Source organism: Bos javanicus, chromosome 26 (assembly GCF_032452875.1).
Source record: "Bos javanicus breed banteng chromosome 26, ARS-OSU_banteng_1.0, whole genome shotgun sequence".
NCBI lineage: Eukaryota > Metazoa > Chordata > Mammalia > Artiodactyla > Bovidae > Bos > Bos javanicus.
Window position 1 is genome coordinate 50,710,802 of NC_083893.1, and position 17,838 is coordinate 50,728,639.

Genomic DNA, 17,838 nt, shown 5'->3' on the forward strand with positions numbered 1-17,838 from the left:
AAAAAGCTCTTGAAACTTTCTTGCAGTGAAAGTCAGACTCTTTCAGATTTTGTATATTTTAATAAATATTTACTTTGCTTCTGATTTTCAAAGATATTTTCTCCAAATGCAATTTTTTAGGTTGACATGTTTTTTTTTTTTGGCCGCACCATGAGGCATGTGGGATCTTAGTTCCCAGCCAAGGACTGAATCTGTGCCCTCTGCACTGCAAGTGCAGCCGTAATCTCTGAACTGCCAGGGACGTCCCAACAGTTACGCCTTTTTCATTTTATTATTTGGATGTTGATCTGTCTTTTAGTTCATACTGTTTCCAACAAAAAGTCTGCTGCCATTCTTTTGACAAGTTTTATTTTTATTTGTTTGACTTCTCTCTGAGCCGCCGCGTGTGAACTCTTAGCCGTGGCGTGCGGGCTCTAGTTCCCAGTCAGGCATCGGACCTGCCCCTGCTTTGGGAGTGGGAAGTGGGAAGGATTAACCCCTGGGCCACCAGGGCAGTCCTCGCTGTCATTCTCTGTTCCTCAGTACATAATCTCTCCCTGTTCACAGACCACCAAATTTAGAATTTTGAGCCATTTTTCCTTCACATTTTTTCTGCTCCCCACTTAATCTCTGCTCCGTCAGATTACACGCACATCAGTTTGCTTGAACGCTCATGGCTAAATAATACTGCATCACACACACACACACACACACACATTTTCTTTATCCATTCACCCAAAGACAGACACTCAGGCAGCTCCCACATCTTGGCTTTTGTGAATGCTGCTGCAGTGAACACGGGTACAGACATCTCTTCAAGATCTGATTTCAGTCCCTTTGGATACACAGGAGTGGGATTGCTGGATCACATGGCAGCTTTTTAAAAAAAGTTTAAGGAACTTTCTTACTATTTTCCATAGAAGCTGAACCAGTTTCCATTTCCATCAACAGAGCACCAGGGTTTCCTTTTCTTCACATCTTTACCAACACATGCTGTCTCTTGTCTTCTGGACACCAGCCACCCCAGCAGGTGTGGGGTGATGCTCACTGAGGTTCTGACTTTACCTCCTTGATGATTAGTGGTGCTGAACACCTCTTCATGCAGCACTTGAATACTTTCTTTAGAAAAATGTCTATTAGGCCCTTAGCCCATTGTTTCCCTTTGGAGAATGGTGATGATGGTGATAAGGTGATTTCCTACTGAGGTATGAGCTCCTACATAGATATTAAATCCTTCCCCGATATATGGTTTGCAGATATTTTTCTTCTAGGTCACAGGTCGCCTTTTCGCTGTGTTATTGCTTTCTTTCTATGCAGACGGTTTTTAGATTGATGTAATCCTCCTTGTTTACTTTTGCTTTCGTTGTCGTATTCAAACAATCATTGCCCAGACCAAAGTCGATAGTTTTTTTCCGAAACCTATGTGTTCTTAAAGGAGTTTTACAGTTTCAGGTCTTAAAATCTGTAATCCATTTCAAGTTAACTTTTGTGAGAGGCGTAAGGCAGGAGTCCAGTTTCATTCGTCTCCGTGTGGCCATTTCCGTTTTCCCAGCATCGTTAATTGAAGAGGCTGTACTCCCCCACGGCGTTTTGGTGCCCTTGTCAAACGTGAGTTGACATCGTGTGAAGCCTTACTTCTGGGCTCGCGATTCTGCTCCATTGGTCTGTGCATCTATTTTCATACCAGGGCCGCACTGTTGTGGTCACTGTAGCTTTGACTACAGCTCATGGTGCCTCCAGGTTCGTCCTTCCTCGACAGTGCTTTGGCTCTTCTGTGATTCCATACAGATCGCCTTTGTTTTCTATTCCTGTGAGACACGCCACTGGAACTGATATGGATGTCAGTTTGGGGTAGTACAGACATTTTAATAATGTTCACTCTTCCAGGAACATGGGATATGCTTCCGTTTTTCACATCTTCATTCATTCATTTCATTACTGTCTCCTGGTTTTCCGTGTACAGGTCTTTCAACTCTTTGGTTAAATTTATTAAGTATTGTATTGTTTTTGATGCTACTGTAAACTGTTTAATTTTCTCTTTCAGATATTTCATTTTCAGGGTACAGAAACACAACTGATTTTTTGATGATGATTTTGAATCCTTCAGCTTTACTGAATTTGCTCATTAGTCCTAACAGTATTTGATGGAGTCTTCAGAGTTTTCTCTGTATAAACAGGTCATGTCACATGTAACCAGAGGCAGACGTATTTCCTCCTTTGTGGTTTGGATGCCTTTTATTTCTTTTTCTTGTCTGATTTTTGTGGCTAGAACTTCTAGTACTGTGTCAAATAGAAGTGGCGAGAGGAGGCACCATCATCTTGTTCTGGACCTTAGAAGATCAGCTTTTAACCTTTCACCTTTGAGTACAATGTTAGCTGTGGGCTTGTCACGTGTGCTCTTTATTACGTGGAGGTATTTTCCTTCCACACTTCTTGCTGAAAGTTTTTAACCTAACAGGATGTTGAATTTTTTTTCAAATGCTTTTCTTGCATCTATTGAGATGATCGTATATTTACCCTTCATTCTTTTAATGTTATGCCAAAGCCTTTGACTGTGTGGATCACAATAAACTGTGGAAAATTCTGAAAGAGATGGGAATACCAGACCACCTGACCTGCCCCTTGAGAAATTTGTATGCAGGTCAGGAAGCAACAGTTAGAACTGGACATGGAACAACAGACTGGTTCCAAATAGGAAAAGGAGTACATCAAGGCTGTATACTGTCACCGTGTTTATTTAACTTATATGCAGAGTACATCATGAGAAACGCTGGGCTGGAAGAAACACAAGCTGGAATCAAGATTGCCGGGAGAAATATCAATAACCTCAGCTATGCAGATGACACCACCCTTATGGCAGAAAGTGAAGAGGAACTCAAAAGCCTCTTGATGAAAGTGAAAGAGGAGAGTGAAAAAGTTGGCTTAAAGCTCAACATTCAAAAAATGAAGATCATGGCATCCGGTCCCATCACTTCATGGGAAATAGATGGGGAAACAGTGGAAACAGCGTCAGACTTTATTTTTCTGGGCTCCAAAATCACTACAGATGGTGACTGCAGCCATGAAATTAAAAGGTGCTTACTCCTTGGAAGGAAAGTTATGACCAACCTAGATAGCATATTCAAAAGCAGAGACATTACTTTGCCAACAAAGGTTCGTCTAGTCAAGGCTATGGTTTTTTCTGTGGTCATGTATGGATGTGAGAGTTGGACTATGAAGAAGGCTGAGCGCTGAAAAATTGATGCTTTTGAACTGTGGTGTTGGAGAAGACTCTTGAGAGTCCCTTGGACTGCAAGGAGATCCAACCAGTCCATTCTGAAGGAGATCAGCCCTGGGATTTCTTTGGAAGGAATGATGCTAAAGCTGAAACTCCAGTACTTTGGCCACCTCATGCGAAGGTTGACTCACTGGAAAAGACTCTGATGCTGGGAGGGATTCGGGGCAGGAGGAGAAGGGGACGACAGAGGTTGAGATGGCTGGATGGCATCACTGACTCGATGGATGTGAGTCTGAGTGAACTCCGGAAGTTGGTGATGGACAGGGAGGCCTGGTGTGCTGCGATTCATGGGGTTGCAAAGAGTCGGACACGACTGAGCGACTGATCTGATCTGATCACATTTATTGATCTGACTATGTTAAACCACCCTTGTGACTTCAGGATAAATCCCAATGATCATGGAGTTTGATCTTCACAATATGAGGCTGAATTCAGTTTGCTGGCATTTTGTTGAGGATTTTTGCAACTGTGTTTTTTTGGATTGTTTTGTTTTCTGTATTTCCTTCCTGTATTTTATTTTCTTATAGTTACTTTGTCTGGTTTGGTAGCAGGGTAATGCTTGCTTTGTAAACCGAGTTGGAGTATTCCTTTTTCTTCAACTTTTTGGAAGAATTTTTGAAGGATCAGCATTAATTCTTCTTTAAATGTTTGGTAGAATTCACCAGTGAAGTCATCTCGTCCTGAGTGTGTGTTTCTTTTTTTTTTCTTGATTTTTATTGGGGTACAGTTGCTTCACGCTGTCGGGTTAGTTTCTACTGCACAGCAAAGTGAATCAGCTGTGTGTACGCATCTTCTCTCTGTTGGACTTCCTCACAGAGCGCCGCGTTCCCTGTGCTGAACCGCAGATTCTCATTCGTTACCTATTTTACAATAATATCAAGCGTGTATATACATCAATTGCAGTCTCCCAATTCATCCCACACCACCTTTCCCCCTTGGGATCCACATGTTTGTTCTCTATGTCTATGCTTCTATTCCTGTTTCCCAAATAAGTTTAATATACCATTTTTCCAGATTCCACATATGTGCACTGCTGCTGCTGCTGCTAAGTCGCTTCAGTCATGTCTGACTCTGTGCGACCCCACAGACGGCAGCCCACCAGGCTCCCCCGTCCCTGGGATTCTCCAGGCAAGAACACTGGAATGGGTTGCCATTTTCTTCTCCAATGCAGGAAAGTGAAAAGCGAAAGTGAAGTCGCTCAGTCGTGTCCCGTGTCTGACTCTTAGCAACCCCATGGACTGCAGCCTACCAGGCTTCTCTGTCCATGGGAGTTTCCAGGCAAGAGTACTGGAGTGGGGTGCCATTGCCTTCTCCAATATATGCACTAATATATTTATTTTTCTCTTTCTGACTTATTTTACTCCATATGACTGTCTCTTGGTCCATCCATATCTCTAAAAACGACCCAATTTCATTCCTTTTTATGGCCGAGTAATATTCCATTGTAAGAGTTGGACTATCAAGAAAGCTGAGCACCAAAGAATTGATGCTTTTGAACTGTAGTGTTGGACAAGACTCTTGAGAGTCCCTTGGACTGCAAGGAGATCCAACCAGTCCATCCTAAAGGAGATCAGTCCTGAATATTCATTGGAAGGACTGATGCTGAAGCTGAAGCTCCAATACTTTGGCTACCTGATGCGAAGAGCTGACTCATTTGAAAAGACCCTGATGCTGGGGAAGATTGAAGGCAGGAGGAGAAGGGTATGACAGAGGATGAGATGGTTGGATGGCATCACCAACTCAATGGACATGGATTTGGTGGACTCCAGGAGTTGGTGATGAACAGGGAGGCCTGGCGTGCTGAGGTTCATGGGGTCACAAAGAGTCAGACATGACTGAGCGACTGAACTGAACTGAATATTCCATTGTATATATGTACCCCACATCTTCTTTATCCATTTCTCTGTTGACATTCAGGTTGCTTTCATGTCCTGGCTATTGTAAATCATGCTGCAGTGAACACTGGGACACATGTGTCTTTTTAAGCTGCATTTTCTCTGGGTACATGCCCAGAAGTGGGGTTGTTGGGTCACGGGGTGTTTCTTTATTTGGAGATTTTTCGATCACTAATACAACCTTCTCACTCATTGGTCTATTCAGACTTTCTGTTTCCCCACGAGTCAGTCTCGGTAGGTTGTATATTTCCAGGAACTTATCAGTTTCGTACAGGTTACCTGTCTTCCTGGCATGTAAGTCATATTGGTCTCTTAAGACCCTTTTTATTTCTGTGTTATCAGTTGTAAGGCCCCTCTTTCATTTCTGATTTTGATCTTCTATTTTTCCTTGTCTAGCTAATGTTTGTCAGTTTTATTTTTTCAAAAAACCAACTGTTAGTTTCATTGATCTTTTCTATTGGTTTTCTGGTCTCTCTTTCATTTGTTTTTGCTCTGATCTTCATTATTTCCTTCCTTCCACTGACTTCGGGCTTTGTTCTGTTGTTTTTTTTTTTTTTCCGTTTCTTGAGGCATGAATCGAAGGCAGGAGGAGAAGGGGATGACAGAGGATGAGATGGTTGGATGGCATCACCAACTCGATAGACATGATATTGAGCAAGCTCCAGGAGTTCGTGATGGACGGGGGAGCCTGATGTGCTGCAGTCCATTGGGTCACAAAGGGTCTGACACAACTGAGCCATTGAACTGAACTGAACTGAGGCATAAATATGGTGGTTTATTTTAAATCTTCCTTTTTCCATATTACAGGTGTTTTGGCTGCCAGCGCCCCTCTGAGGACTGCTCTTGCTGTAGCCCGTAGGCATTGGTGTGTTGTGTTTCCACTGTCCTATGTTTCAAAATCTTTTTTCCCTTTTGATTTCTTTTTTGACCCATTGGTTGTTCAGGAGTATGCTATTTGATTTCCACATTTCTGTGAAATTCTAGCTTAGCTCCTGTTGCTGATTTCTAGTTTCACACCATTTCAGTCCAAAAAGATACTTAACATGATTTCCCTCATCTTAAATTTGTTAAGACTTGTTTTGTGATCTAACATGATCTGTCCTGAAGAACATGCATTTTCCTCCTTCTGAGGTGTCGATTAGGCTCATTTTGCTCAATCGCAATATACCCATATTGATCTTCTGTCTGGGTGACCTATCCACGCTGGAAGCGGGTTATTACAGACCCTACTGCTGTTGCGTCTGTTTCTGCTCTCAGGTTCGTTGGTATTTGCTTGATGTGGGCAGGTGCTCCAGTACTGGGTCCACACGTGTGCACCACGGTTATGTTCTCTTTAACACACTGATCATCACTGATGACCTACTGGTGCAAAACCCACATCATTTCAACCACGTGAAATGCACTTAAAAAGACTAGCAGGGAATTCAGCAACAATGAACAGCTCGGGCGCCCTGGCGAGGGGCTTCTGAACTCCATGCCTGCTTTTGGTCCTTTAAGTCTCGATCACAGTGAGCAGGAGCAGGCTTCTGGCCGCGACTACTTACTTTGCTGTCCATCTTCTTCAGGTCTGAGAGGCAATCGGAGGCAATCTCCCAGCATTTCAAGATCAGAGAAAGATGGGCTAATTCAAAAAGCAAAATCATTCTGGAAACAGAAACGAAACAGCATTAGGTCAACAGGAGCCAACAACACACCCGCCTGCGGCTGGAATAAGCCTTCAGCCATCGCTCTGGGGGCATGAACAAAATGGGAGCCAAAAGGAATCCTATGGCGAGGGTTCCCAAGCCCAGCCGCCTCGGCCCTGGCAGGATTTGGAGAGACCTCCGCCGTCTCCGGGCAGGTGCAGGCGCAGCTGTGAGCCGCGGGGCAGGGGAGCAGCCAGGGAGCACATGTCCTCGAGGCGGACGCCTCCTACGCCTTGACCAGGCGACCAGAGCGGTCGTAGTGGCCAGTCAGGTCTCTGCAGAAACCAACAGGCTGGTGCTAACGTGTGGACAGAGATGCAAAGAACCTGGAGGACCATAAGCAACTCCAAAAAAGAACAAAGCCGGGGAATGAGCCCCCTGAATTTAAGGCTTAACAAAGAGCTACCGGAATCAGGGCAGTGTTCTGGGTGGGGGAGACAGGCCAGGCTTCCCAGCCTAACCCCCTCACGTCTGGACGCGCTGGTTCTCTGCTGGGTGGGGACCTGTCCTGCACGGGGTGGTTGGTGCGCGGTGTCCCCAGACACGCCAGCATCCCCTGGGGACAAGCTGGCGCCCCTGCTCTTCCTGAGGCAGCATCGGTGCCTGACTGTGGCCAGGACTCTCTGCCCTTGGGCAGCTCCTCCCAGGTGGGCAGGCCCACGCCCCGCCCTCTTCCAGTGATGGTGACCCAGCGTCCACCCACTCCCGAGGGGCGGGACCATGCCAGAGGAGTCCATCAACACTACCCCTCGCCTTCACCTGACATGCAAGGGCAAGAATGCCCTTTGCTGATGCAGAAGGTGAGTGGTCGCGGGGGCCCAGGGGAGGAAAACCCTCAGCTCCAGCTGGCAGGCAGGTGCCACTGTAGCTCTGGCCCCCGAGTCCCCGTGCCTCTCTGGCAGCTCTGAGCTCTGCAGACACCTCTGGGTCATCATCACAGGCCTTCCTCTGTGTGCAGCCCCCACAGTGAGTTCCTAACTGCGTGTCATGGAGCTAGGTCTTTGCTTTCAGTCTCAAAGACCCTTCTGAGCTCAGAGGATATTATCCTGTATCTCCCTCCCCTCCCCTCGTCCTTTGCAGGAGAAGGCACCTCCCTTCCCTGCATGGACAGGCGGGCCCCTGCCCAGCCCCACCCAGTCTGGACCACCAAGGGCCGTGGCCGGGCCTCGACCCAAGCCCCTCTGGCCTTCCCAAGCCCCGCCACACTCAGCTAAGAAGAGAACCCGCCAAAGTGCCCATGACTGGTTTTCAGGCCTTTTTTGGCTTTAAACTCATAGACCTTTTTTTTCCCACCCAGAGTTCCAGACACTGATGCCCAGGTGGGGAGGGGTCAGAGGGCCCCTCGATGACGCCTGGGGCTGAGGGAGGGCCTGACCCCACAGACGGCCGCTGCGAGTGGCTGAGCCCGGGACCTGGGCCAGCAGGGAACACGCGGCTTCCAGGTGTGGGAGCTGTGACGGAGCTGAACACACTGGAACCGCAGCAGAAGACGCTGTGTCCTCTCGGCCACAACACATAAACTGGCACCAGGGGTGCCACAGACGCATGGGGGCGGGTGGGCGGGCACAGAGTCCGGGGCAGGTGCAGAGGGTCAGGACTGGGTCGGGGGACCCGGGTCAGTGCCCACCAAGCTGGCTGCTGGGCTGGGACCTCGGGGACTCCCTGAGGGCCTTAAACGTGTCTGGCCCAGCACTGGTGGGGGGTGAACATCAGCTCAAACAATTCTTATCTTAAATAAAATCCATCTGGACATCAAAAGTTATCTTAAAAGACCTAAAAGGTAAAACAAAGTGAAACAGCTGATAAACACACTGGAGCAGGAGCACTCAAATCCTGCGAGTCTACAGTAAAAGCATTTACAAACTACTCTATGAAAGCTAGGGAGAGAAAATGATTGGAAAATTAACAGAAGGAAAAAAGTGTTTGCAGATACGTGAATAGCCGTTCCACTCGGTCAGCAGCAGCAGGCCTGCCTGGAGGGGCAGGCGTCCTGGTCGCTGGGTCCGCTCTGTCCCCAGAGCTCCCACCCCCCGAAACCTCAGGGAGGCCGTGTCCAGGGCCCAGCTGGACCTGCTCTGAGTTAGAGCTCGAGCCTGGGTGCATCCAGACCTCTCTTTCAGCCTTCCGCTCAGCCAGCAGCTCCGGGAACTCCGCCCGGGACAGAGCTCTGAGCAGCCCCCCAGCACTGGAGCAGAGAACTGATGACAGAAACCCCGGGCAGGGGCGGGGGGTTGTTCTTCCGCCAGTGGGACGACTCTTCAGAAGGTGTGCGATGGTGTGATAACTGGAAAAGCACTTGTGATTGGAAGTCAGTTGGACTTTTGAAAGCACAATACGAGATTGTGCAAACACATGCACAATCAGTGCAAACTTCAGGACAGAAGGACCAGAGAGAGGCAGCCCAGAGCCTCCACACGGCGGAGGCCTGCCTGGGGGTCACGGTTACGGTTTATTTTCGCTTTTCTTTCATGTTTTCCTGGAGCTGCCAAATGCTGGACACACATGGGAAACCGGAAGGACGCACTTACTTTTCCTCTCTGACTGAAGGAAAGCGCTGGTGGTTGTACTGACTTAAACGTCTGTAGGTGTCCTTCAGAATTTTGTTGACATCTTCAGGTAAATCATTTTGATCCAGTTTTCTAGAATGTAGATTAATTTAATCAAATATTAAGTAACAAAAAGATCCTGTCATATTTCTTTAAAATAAATTATTCTAAAACTAATTTAGTCTATGAACTTGTGTCCTCCACGAACAGAAGGCCTAGGTAACACGCCCGGCTTTCTCTCCGCCGGCCTGCTGGCGACCTCTCACAGCTCCTCTGCCCGCACCCCCAGTCCAGCCTCTGTCTTCCTCTGTCACTAAGAACGGGCCCTGAGGAAGCGTGCACAAGCCACCCACCCAGATCCAGCCCCACACCAACAGCCCGCCCGGGAGGCAGGGTCCTTCCCATCGGCTGGGTCCAACCCAGACCAGCTGCTGCCTCCCTCTGGACAGCTGTCCTGCCCACTCACACACCGGGACCTCCCCACTCACACACACCGGGACCTCCCCACTCACATGCACCCGGACCTCCCCACTCACACGCACACCGGGACCTCCCCACTCACACGCACACAGGGACCTCCCCACTCACTCGCACACCGGGACCTCCCCACTCACACGCACACAGGGACCTCCCCACTCACTCGCACACCGGGACCTCCCCACTCACACACCGGGACCTCTCCACTCACACACACACCCGGACCTCCCCACTCACATGCACCCGGACCTCCCCACTCACACACCCGGACCTCCCCACTCACACACACCCAGATGTCCCCACTCACACACCGGGACCTCCCCACTGACACACCCGGACCTCACCACTCACACACACCCAGACGTCCCCACTCACACACCGGGACCTCCCCACTCACACACCCGGACCTCCCCACTCACACACACCCAGACGTCCCCACTCACACACCGGGACCTCCCCACTGACACACCCGGACCTCCCCACTCACACAACCCGGGACCTCCCCACTCACACACACTGGGACCTCCCCACTCACACTCTCGGATCTCCTCACTCACACACCGAGTCTCCACCGCCCCATTTCCCGCGTGTCCCAGCAGCGGGCCTCTGCCAGGCACAGTCCCTCCCTTGCACTCTCTCCCGTCCCATCGGGGTTTCACGCACAGATGCCCATCATTCTGTCAGCCTCATGGCAAGTCTCAGGTGTCCTCCGGCAGGGCTGTCAGAGGCACCTGACGTGACTGCTGTCCCCGCTTCCTAAAAGCCGCCCACCTCACTGCCTGAGGAGCACACCCACTCTGGCCGCCTCTCCGGAGCCTCTCAGCAGATGGAGGCAAGGTCGGGCCTGCCCTCCAGCCTGGCCGCCACTGCACACACACCCCGGCCTGGGGCACGGAGCCTCCTGAGCATCTGTCCCCACCCCAGAACACCTACGCTTTCAGCATATTAATGTGGAAAGTGACAGACAGGCTGGTAGAACTTCTCCTTTCTTCCTTTAACTGAAGCTCATCCATTAGCTCATGTCGGACCTGTTATAAGATGGAACAGAATATTGAGATTTAAACAGTTATGAAGAGGCCAGATATCGTGCTTAGCTATTATTTTGAAAATATCGCTCCTTTAAAAATGGCATTTGTAACTGACAAGTATTTTCTAATTTCATATGCTTTATGCTTAGTTTTGCACATATAATTTCGGTTGAATTTTATACATAAAATGAATAGGTGATGAACACTCTTTACGTACCCTGTCTCAGTAATTATTTTATGAAGTTTCTGCTAATTAAAAAAAAAAAAAAACTCAGTGTGGTTAAAAAGGAAACGCTCAGTCACGAGGAAAGGAAAGGCTGTGCCTGTCCTGTCTACGCCTGTGCGCCTGTGTGTGTTTCTATATCCCAACGGACGGTCTTGGCTGTTTTCAGACAAAATGACTTCTTTCTGTGTATGTGAATATCCCGACTCACCATCAGGGCAAACATCTGCCGGTATTTCTGCGGCACGTGAGCCTTGATGAACGGCGCTGCGGTGGCGCAGAGCTTGGCGGCCTCCTCGCTTTCCCCGGCCTGCAGGTAGCACTGCAGGAGCTCCCTGGGTGAGACAAGAACAGTGCGTGTCAGGCCTGGACAGCCACGGGTTCTGCCGCGGAGGTCTAATAACCAGACTGCATACATGCGGGCTAAGTCACTTCAGTCGTGTCCAACTCTTTGAGACTCCATGGACTAAACCCCGCCAGCCTCCTCTGTCCAGGGGATTCTCCAGGCAAGAACACTGGAGTGGGTTGCCATGCCCTCCTCCAGGGAAGCTTCCTGACCCAGGAATCGAACCCATGTCTCTTAAGTCTCCTGCACTGGCAGACGGGTTCTTTACCACTAGCATAACCTGGGTTATCATATTTTTATCAACTTTATGTTTTACAAACTTCAGAAAGACACAGAAATTGGACAGCTCCTCACCCCATGCATGGTCTTGGGCTCACCTGAGTGGCCCAGACCTAGAGTGCTGGCCCCCACTCACAAAGGGGCCAGGGCCTGTCTAGCTGTGATTCCGAGCACCTCAAACAACAGCCTTCAGAGAAAAGACATGGCTTTACTAATTTTCTGTTAAAGCTTCCCCAAACTGCCATAAGAGGTGAGAAACACCTGCAGACTCCGGGTTCCAACTTCAGGGCCGGCCCTCTGGGCCCTCTCGGCACCTGTGCAGTTGCTGGCCGCACACAGCACCCCCCAGATACAGGAGAGCGTCACCAAGGCCTTTCAGCCCACCCGCCCGGCCAGGACCAGCTGCTGACACGGCTCGATGTGGCCCCGCAGGGCCATCCGTCCCGGGGCTGGCATGCTGGGGGCAAGCCTCCCAAGGCGGGGCGCGCATCCCGGCTGGGCTGTCTGTTGCTGGAATGTCTACTTTCACAGTTTCTTCAGTTCTTGGGTTTTGAGTAGAAGCGCGCTTCCTGTGGTAACGCCTGTCTGCTCGGGGCACCGTGGTGCCTTCCGCAGAGTTCAGAAACTTCTGCACACAAGACGCCCCAAACCTGGCTCCCAATTCAGCCCAGAGAGCGCAGGGGCCGGCGGGGGCGGGGGACTCACAGCATCAGCTCTGCCTGCCACTCCTTGTCCTCCTCCTCCGTCTGGCTGAGCGCGCTCACCATCTGGGCCAGGCTGGGGACCAGGTGGTGGCGGTAGCCAGGCTTGAGAAACGGCCTCACCATCTGCCAGTAGAGGACCGACGAGTTGTACACCAGGAAGTAGTACCTGCGGGGCCAGGAGGGGACGATGAGGCCCCCAGAGCCGCCCAGGCCTGCCTGAGGGAACCGGCTCGTGCTCAGCAGAGCAGCAGCCCCGCCCGGAGCAGCTGTGCTCCCCGCTCCAGCTCAGACCCTGCCGTGACCGAGGGGCACAGCACTGACCAGACCCCTTCCCGAGGGCACCCACCCCTCGGGCTCCGGGGCTCCAGGGCACAGTCACCCTGAAACACCCACTGTCCTCAGAGCTTCAGCTCGGGGTCAGGCCTCGCCCCCCCAGACATCCTGCCGAGGAAGGCTCTGTGGGGCTGGGCCCTGTACCCCCAGCGCGGAGGAGGCCGTGAGACGCAGGGAGGAGGGACAAATAATCCCAGGGCTGACACACGACTCCTAGGGCTGAGTGAGTCCTCCTCACATACGTTGTGTCAACACCAGTTTGTATGCACATTGAACAATTTCAGTAATACTTCTTTTTGATGACGGATTAACTGTGCCGGAGTTTCAGGAGAATCACCCCTCCAGATGCAAGGCTCTGGGCCAGGGGGAGTACAGGACTGTCGGGGGAGGGCAGGGAGGGGGCCCAGTACCAGTCCCCCAGAGAGGACCGAAAAGGAGACTCCTAGGGACTGGCCAAGGGTGAGGCTCCCACAGGGACAGCAGACAAAGGTCGTCTGCAGGTCACAGACTTGGCACAGGAAAGAGGACGCAGCCAGGGCAGACGTGGGTGCACGTGGCCCAGCTCCAGCGTTAGGAGACGTGAGCGCACGGCCAGAGCTGCAGTAAAGCATGAACAAAAGAAGACAGAACCCCGTCACCTACACAGACAGAGCCACCTGGCAGATTCTGGCTCAAACCTTCCAATTAGAAACGGCCGATCCATCGTGCCCACCTTGGTTCTCCTTTTGCAAAGTTGATTGCCTTCATATACTGAGTCACACAATTTTCAAATTCCTCCTAAAACCACATAAAGAATGCAGTTAGGTTGAACGGCCCACCCCCTCCCGGAAAGCCCACCCCCTGCTCCCCCCACACCCCCTCTGTGAGCAGGCATGACCATGCACCAGGACGCAAAGGTCAGAGGTCAAAAGGACACAAGCCAGACCCCAGGGCTTAGGGAAAAGCACAGATGGAAATGCAGCATCGCACTTTACTGACGATGAACCCGGTCACCCAACTCCCGACCAAACCACCCTGGAGGTGGGGGAACTGTTGCGGGGCGAGATGTGGAACTCTGAGGAGAATCCAAGGAACTCAGGGGCAATACAGCAGCGCCAGCAATAAAGTATTCAGCTCAGGACAGCAAACGAGCTATGGTGCCAGCAGACTCAAGGTCGTGTACTCCAAGGCTTCATCACTTAGAAGGAAGAGAATCAGGAGGACCCAGCACGCCGGGCTCAGGACCGCCTCTCACCATGTTTTCCGTGGACTTGGGGGCACACAGCTGGGCCCTGCACAGGTGCGCCCGGCCCAGAAACTGGGTGACTGGCCCCTTCACCTTGAAGTACATCTGGATGCAGTCTTCACTCACCTCCCGCTGCCCCATCTGCGTGAGAACAGAGCCCCGGGAGAGGCTGGGAGATGGAGCAGCCCTTGGACCACCCACCAGGGGCCCCCCACCCCGCTTCCCAATCCCAGTGTAAACCAGGAGATCGGGGTCCCCTGAAGCTGCCTCCCTAGGAGCCCTGGGACTGATCACCTTCAGGGCCTGCTCCGCACATACAACAAACAGGTCGGGGCTGAAGCTCTCTGTGGGGTCGAACTCGGACTTGCCCAGGTTGGCGGACTTAATCAACTGGTAAGCCCTCCTCAGAGAGTCAGCGTCTACCAGGACAGGAGTGAGGAAGAGGCGGTCATCAAGCAGCCACCGCCCCGCAGAGCAGCAGTGGGGACGGTCAGGAGGCCCCGGGGCTGGACTCGGGGCAGGCTGGGCCCCGCTGGTGCGCTCCTCTCCCGGGAGGAGCCCAGGGGCAAGGGGCCCCTAGCCCAGCCCCGAGAACCCCGCGGCAGCCCTGCTGCTCAGGCTTCGGGAGCCGCGCGAGGTGAGTGATTCTGAGGAACAGTTAGGAAAAACGAAAGCTTTCCTTTAAAAGGGCGCCTCAGTTTGCCCAGGTCAGACACATCCTCGAAGTGCTGGCTTCAAGGGGTCACTGGATCAGTAGGGCGGGGGTCATCAAGGTGGGGAGGGGGTCCTGGTAGGCCCCGGAGTCTCCCCAGGGGCTGGGATTCAGCGAGTCCCCGGGCCTCCCCGGGGGCAGGGATCCCTCGGTCCCGGGGTGTCCCCAGGGGCTGGGATCCAGCAGGTCCCGGAGTCCTCCCGGGGGTGGGGGTCAGGGGGTCTCGACCTCCCCCGCCCACCCTGCTGGCTCTCGGCGCGGGCCAGCTCCTGCGTTATGACCAGGTCCATGGCGCCGGCGTCCGAGGTGCCCACTGCCCGACGTCTGTTCGTTTTCTCTGTGCCGGGGCCTCGAGGTTGCCTAGCGACGGGGATGGATGCAGACTACGGGTCGGCGGCGGGACCAGACTTGTCGCGAGGCGCACCGCGCCGGCGCCCACCAGCCCCGCGGAGAGGGCCTGGGGAGGGGCCTGGGGAGGGGCCTGGGGAGGGGCCGGGCCCGGGCCGGTCGGGGGAGCCGGGCGGAGCGGGGGCCGCACCCTCGCAGGCGGGTCCGCAGCCCTGCCCCCGCCCCCGCCGCTGCCTGCGCACCTGGCCCGGCTGCAGACCGCAGCTGCCCCCGGTCCGCGCTGGATTCTGGGGGTCCCGGTTGGGTGTCGCTGGTCCAAGATGCCTCAGCTTCCGGCCCTGGCCGTCGCCTGAGCCCCTCCCAGCCCCCCAGAAAGCCGCCCTGTTCCTCAGCGTGCTCACTCACGTACCCTGCAAATAGCTGTGTGCCTGATCTGGGCCTGCGGGAGGGGCAGGCCGCCCGCGTGGGGAAGGACACGACACCTCACCGAGCATCTGTGCGCCCCGCCCCACAGGGGAAGCGGGGAGCCTGGCCCTTGGTGGAGAAGGCCCGTCCCTGGAAGGGCGTTGGGGGAATGCCCCAAGCTCAGGGCGGTTGAGCTGAGGTCTGAAAGAGTGGACAGTGCTGGACAGAGGAGGGGTGAGGACGCCAAGGGAGTAGCCTCTGCCGAGGTCTGGAGGGCGGGTTCCCCTTCCTACAGCTTGAACCGGGGTGCTGGCGCCAGCGGGAGACTGAAGAGAGGGCGCGGGTGAGGATCGTCGTCCACCGGCAGCCGCGCAGGGTGAGGGCAGGAACGGAGAGCGGTCGATGGCTGTGGGGCTGGGGAGGGCCGGGGGCTCCTCACTGCACACGGACACTGCACACCCAGGAGGCGGACAGGGCACGGGGTCACCCTGGGAGGCTCTGGGAAAGGGTGGGTGTTGGAGGACTCAGGGGGGTGGCAGGCCTTCTGTCTGGGACAGGTGGATCAGGGCGGACGTTTGTGGGAGGAGAGGTCAGGGCTGGAGGTGCAGGGCTGTAGGGAGGTGCACAGAGGGGATGGGGTGCGGGTGAGATTGCAAAGGGGGAGCCGGGTCCGGAGGTAGCCCTGGAGACCCCTGGGCCTCAGGCAGCAGGAAGAGCTTCAGGGACACAGAAGGGAGACTGGAGAGCTGGTCAGGATGCCGGGCAGGGCTGGGTCCCAGAGCCAGGGGAAGGGGCAGGGAGGGGTCAGCCAGTCACATGAGGCCCAGACAGCGGTGAGGTCAGCTCTGAGAAGTCCTGTCAGCTTTAACAGCACCCAGGAGGAGGCTCAGGAATGGTGTGTCTCTAATAGGGTGGTGGGGGAGGGCGGGTGGGGGAGTGAGTATGGGGAGGAGCAGGAAGTAAAGACTTGGATCCATAATTCTGTCCAGAAGTCCGGCTCCTAATGGGGAAGAAAGAGACTGGGGTGGGGAGGTGCTGTGGGGCCTTTGGGGTCTGGAGAGGGGTCTTTTAAAGGTTTATAAGACAACTGAGCACTTTTCAGGTTGATGGGCTTTTATCCATACACAAAGTGATCATGGAAGTTAAAAATCCTGAGGCATCTACCAAACACTGCACCAACAGGACCAGCGCCACGGGGCAGCAACTGTGTATCCTGACAGCCAGCAGAGAAGGGCAGAAATGGAGCCTTTAAAACATCATCAACTACCGTGGAGTAAATTTAACAGAAGATGCATTAGTACTGATCCACGGAAAACTAGAAGCCCCCCGTGAGCCCCGAGCTCGTGAACCAAGACTGACCTGTGACCCATCCTTCTTTCCAGCCTGATCTTTCCTCTTGGCACAATCTCAGAGTCCCAGCAGCGCCTTTTGAAAATCGACAGTGATTCTGAAGTTTACATGGAAACACAAAGGGCCTGGAAAGAACAAAGGTGGGGGACGCACACTCCTGGATTTGGAGACTTACTCTAAAGCCGGGTGTTTCAAACAGTGTCATGTTGGTGAAAGACGAACAGACGACAGGACAGAACGGTTCAGAACCGAGCCGCACGCGCTTGCCAGATGCGCCATTTCAAGAGGGAAAGGCAAGTCTTGGCAACAAGGATGCCAGGACAGCTGGGCAGGGAGTGGCCAGGGACCCGCATCAAGCCGTGGACAGAGCTAGTTTGAGCTGGGCCACAGATAGACTTTGAAAGAAAAGTTTCAGTGGGTACAGCTCCTTGAGTAAAACAAAATACTTCGCCAGGAGAAGGGAGAGGGCGGCAGACAGGAGCAGTGGCCAGCCAGTGGGCGCCTTGCCTGGGAAGCTGAGGGAGACCAGGTGGTCTGGGGAGGGGTGCGCAGTGTGGAGGAGGGTGGGGGGGTTGAAAAGAGGCTCCTGTGCGACCTGGGTTGGGGGCTGTGAACCCCAAGTGGTACTGTCTCCCCTTGAGTCTCCCACAGGGCCCAGGCGATCACATCCAGGGCTAGAGAAGGTCTCCTGGGGCCCAGGGGGTGGGAGGCTGAAGGGGCAGGTGAGGGGCTGTGAGTGCTGGGCCAACGTGAGCAGGAGGGAGGGCCGGCAGGCAGTAGCGGAGCGGGGTCTTGGGGCCCCGCACGGGGCTGGGCCCTGGGGACATGGCCAGGGGAGCCCGGCAGGCCCACCTGGGAGGAGGAAGTGTCGTGGGCCCTTTGACAGTGGCCAAGGGGCACCAGAGCGGCTCTCCCACACTCATCCTCCTGCCTTCAGGGAGGTCTTCTCTCTCCTCCCCTCGTCCTCAGGAATCAACCCTGGTTTGGGCAGGCACAGGATGGCCCCGCTGCCCACCTCCCTGATGA

General features: G+C 53.4%; 1 protein-coding gene across 1 annotated transcript in view; it reads right to left on the reverse strand.

Annotated features, from left to right (window-relative positions):
• CFAP46 (cilia and flagella associated protein 46) overlaps positions 1-15,097 on the reverse strand; it is a 94,520-nt gene extending 79,423 nt beyond the window's left edge. The window contains exons 1-9 of the mRNA XM_061403917.1: positions 14,951-15,097; positions 14,292-14,416; positions 14,007-14,138; positions 13,485-13,549; positions 12,441-12,605; positions 11,322-11,445; positions 10,793-10,887; positions 9,365-9,475; positions 6,696-6,795 (exon numbers count right to left, since the gene is read on the reverse strand). Of these exons, the coding sequence (XP_061259901.1) occupies positions 6,696-6,795; positions 9,365-9,475; positions 10,793-10,887; positions 11,322-11,445; positions 12,441-12,605; positions 13,485-13,549; positions 14,007-14,138; positions 14,292-14,416; positions 14,951-14,999 (966 nt within the window). The 5' untranslated portion in view covers positions 15,000-15,097. The remainder of the gene's footprint in view (positions 1-6,695; positions 6,796-9,364; positions 9,476-10,792; positions 10,888-11,321; positions 11,446-12,440; positions 12,606-13,484; positions 13,550-14,006; positions 14,139-14,291; positions 14,417-14,950) is intronic.
• Positions 15,098-17,838: the final 2,741 nt, after the last annotated feature.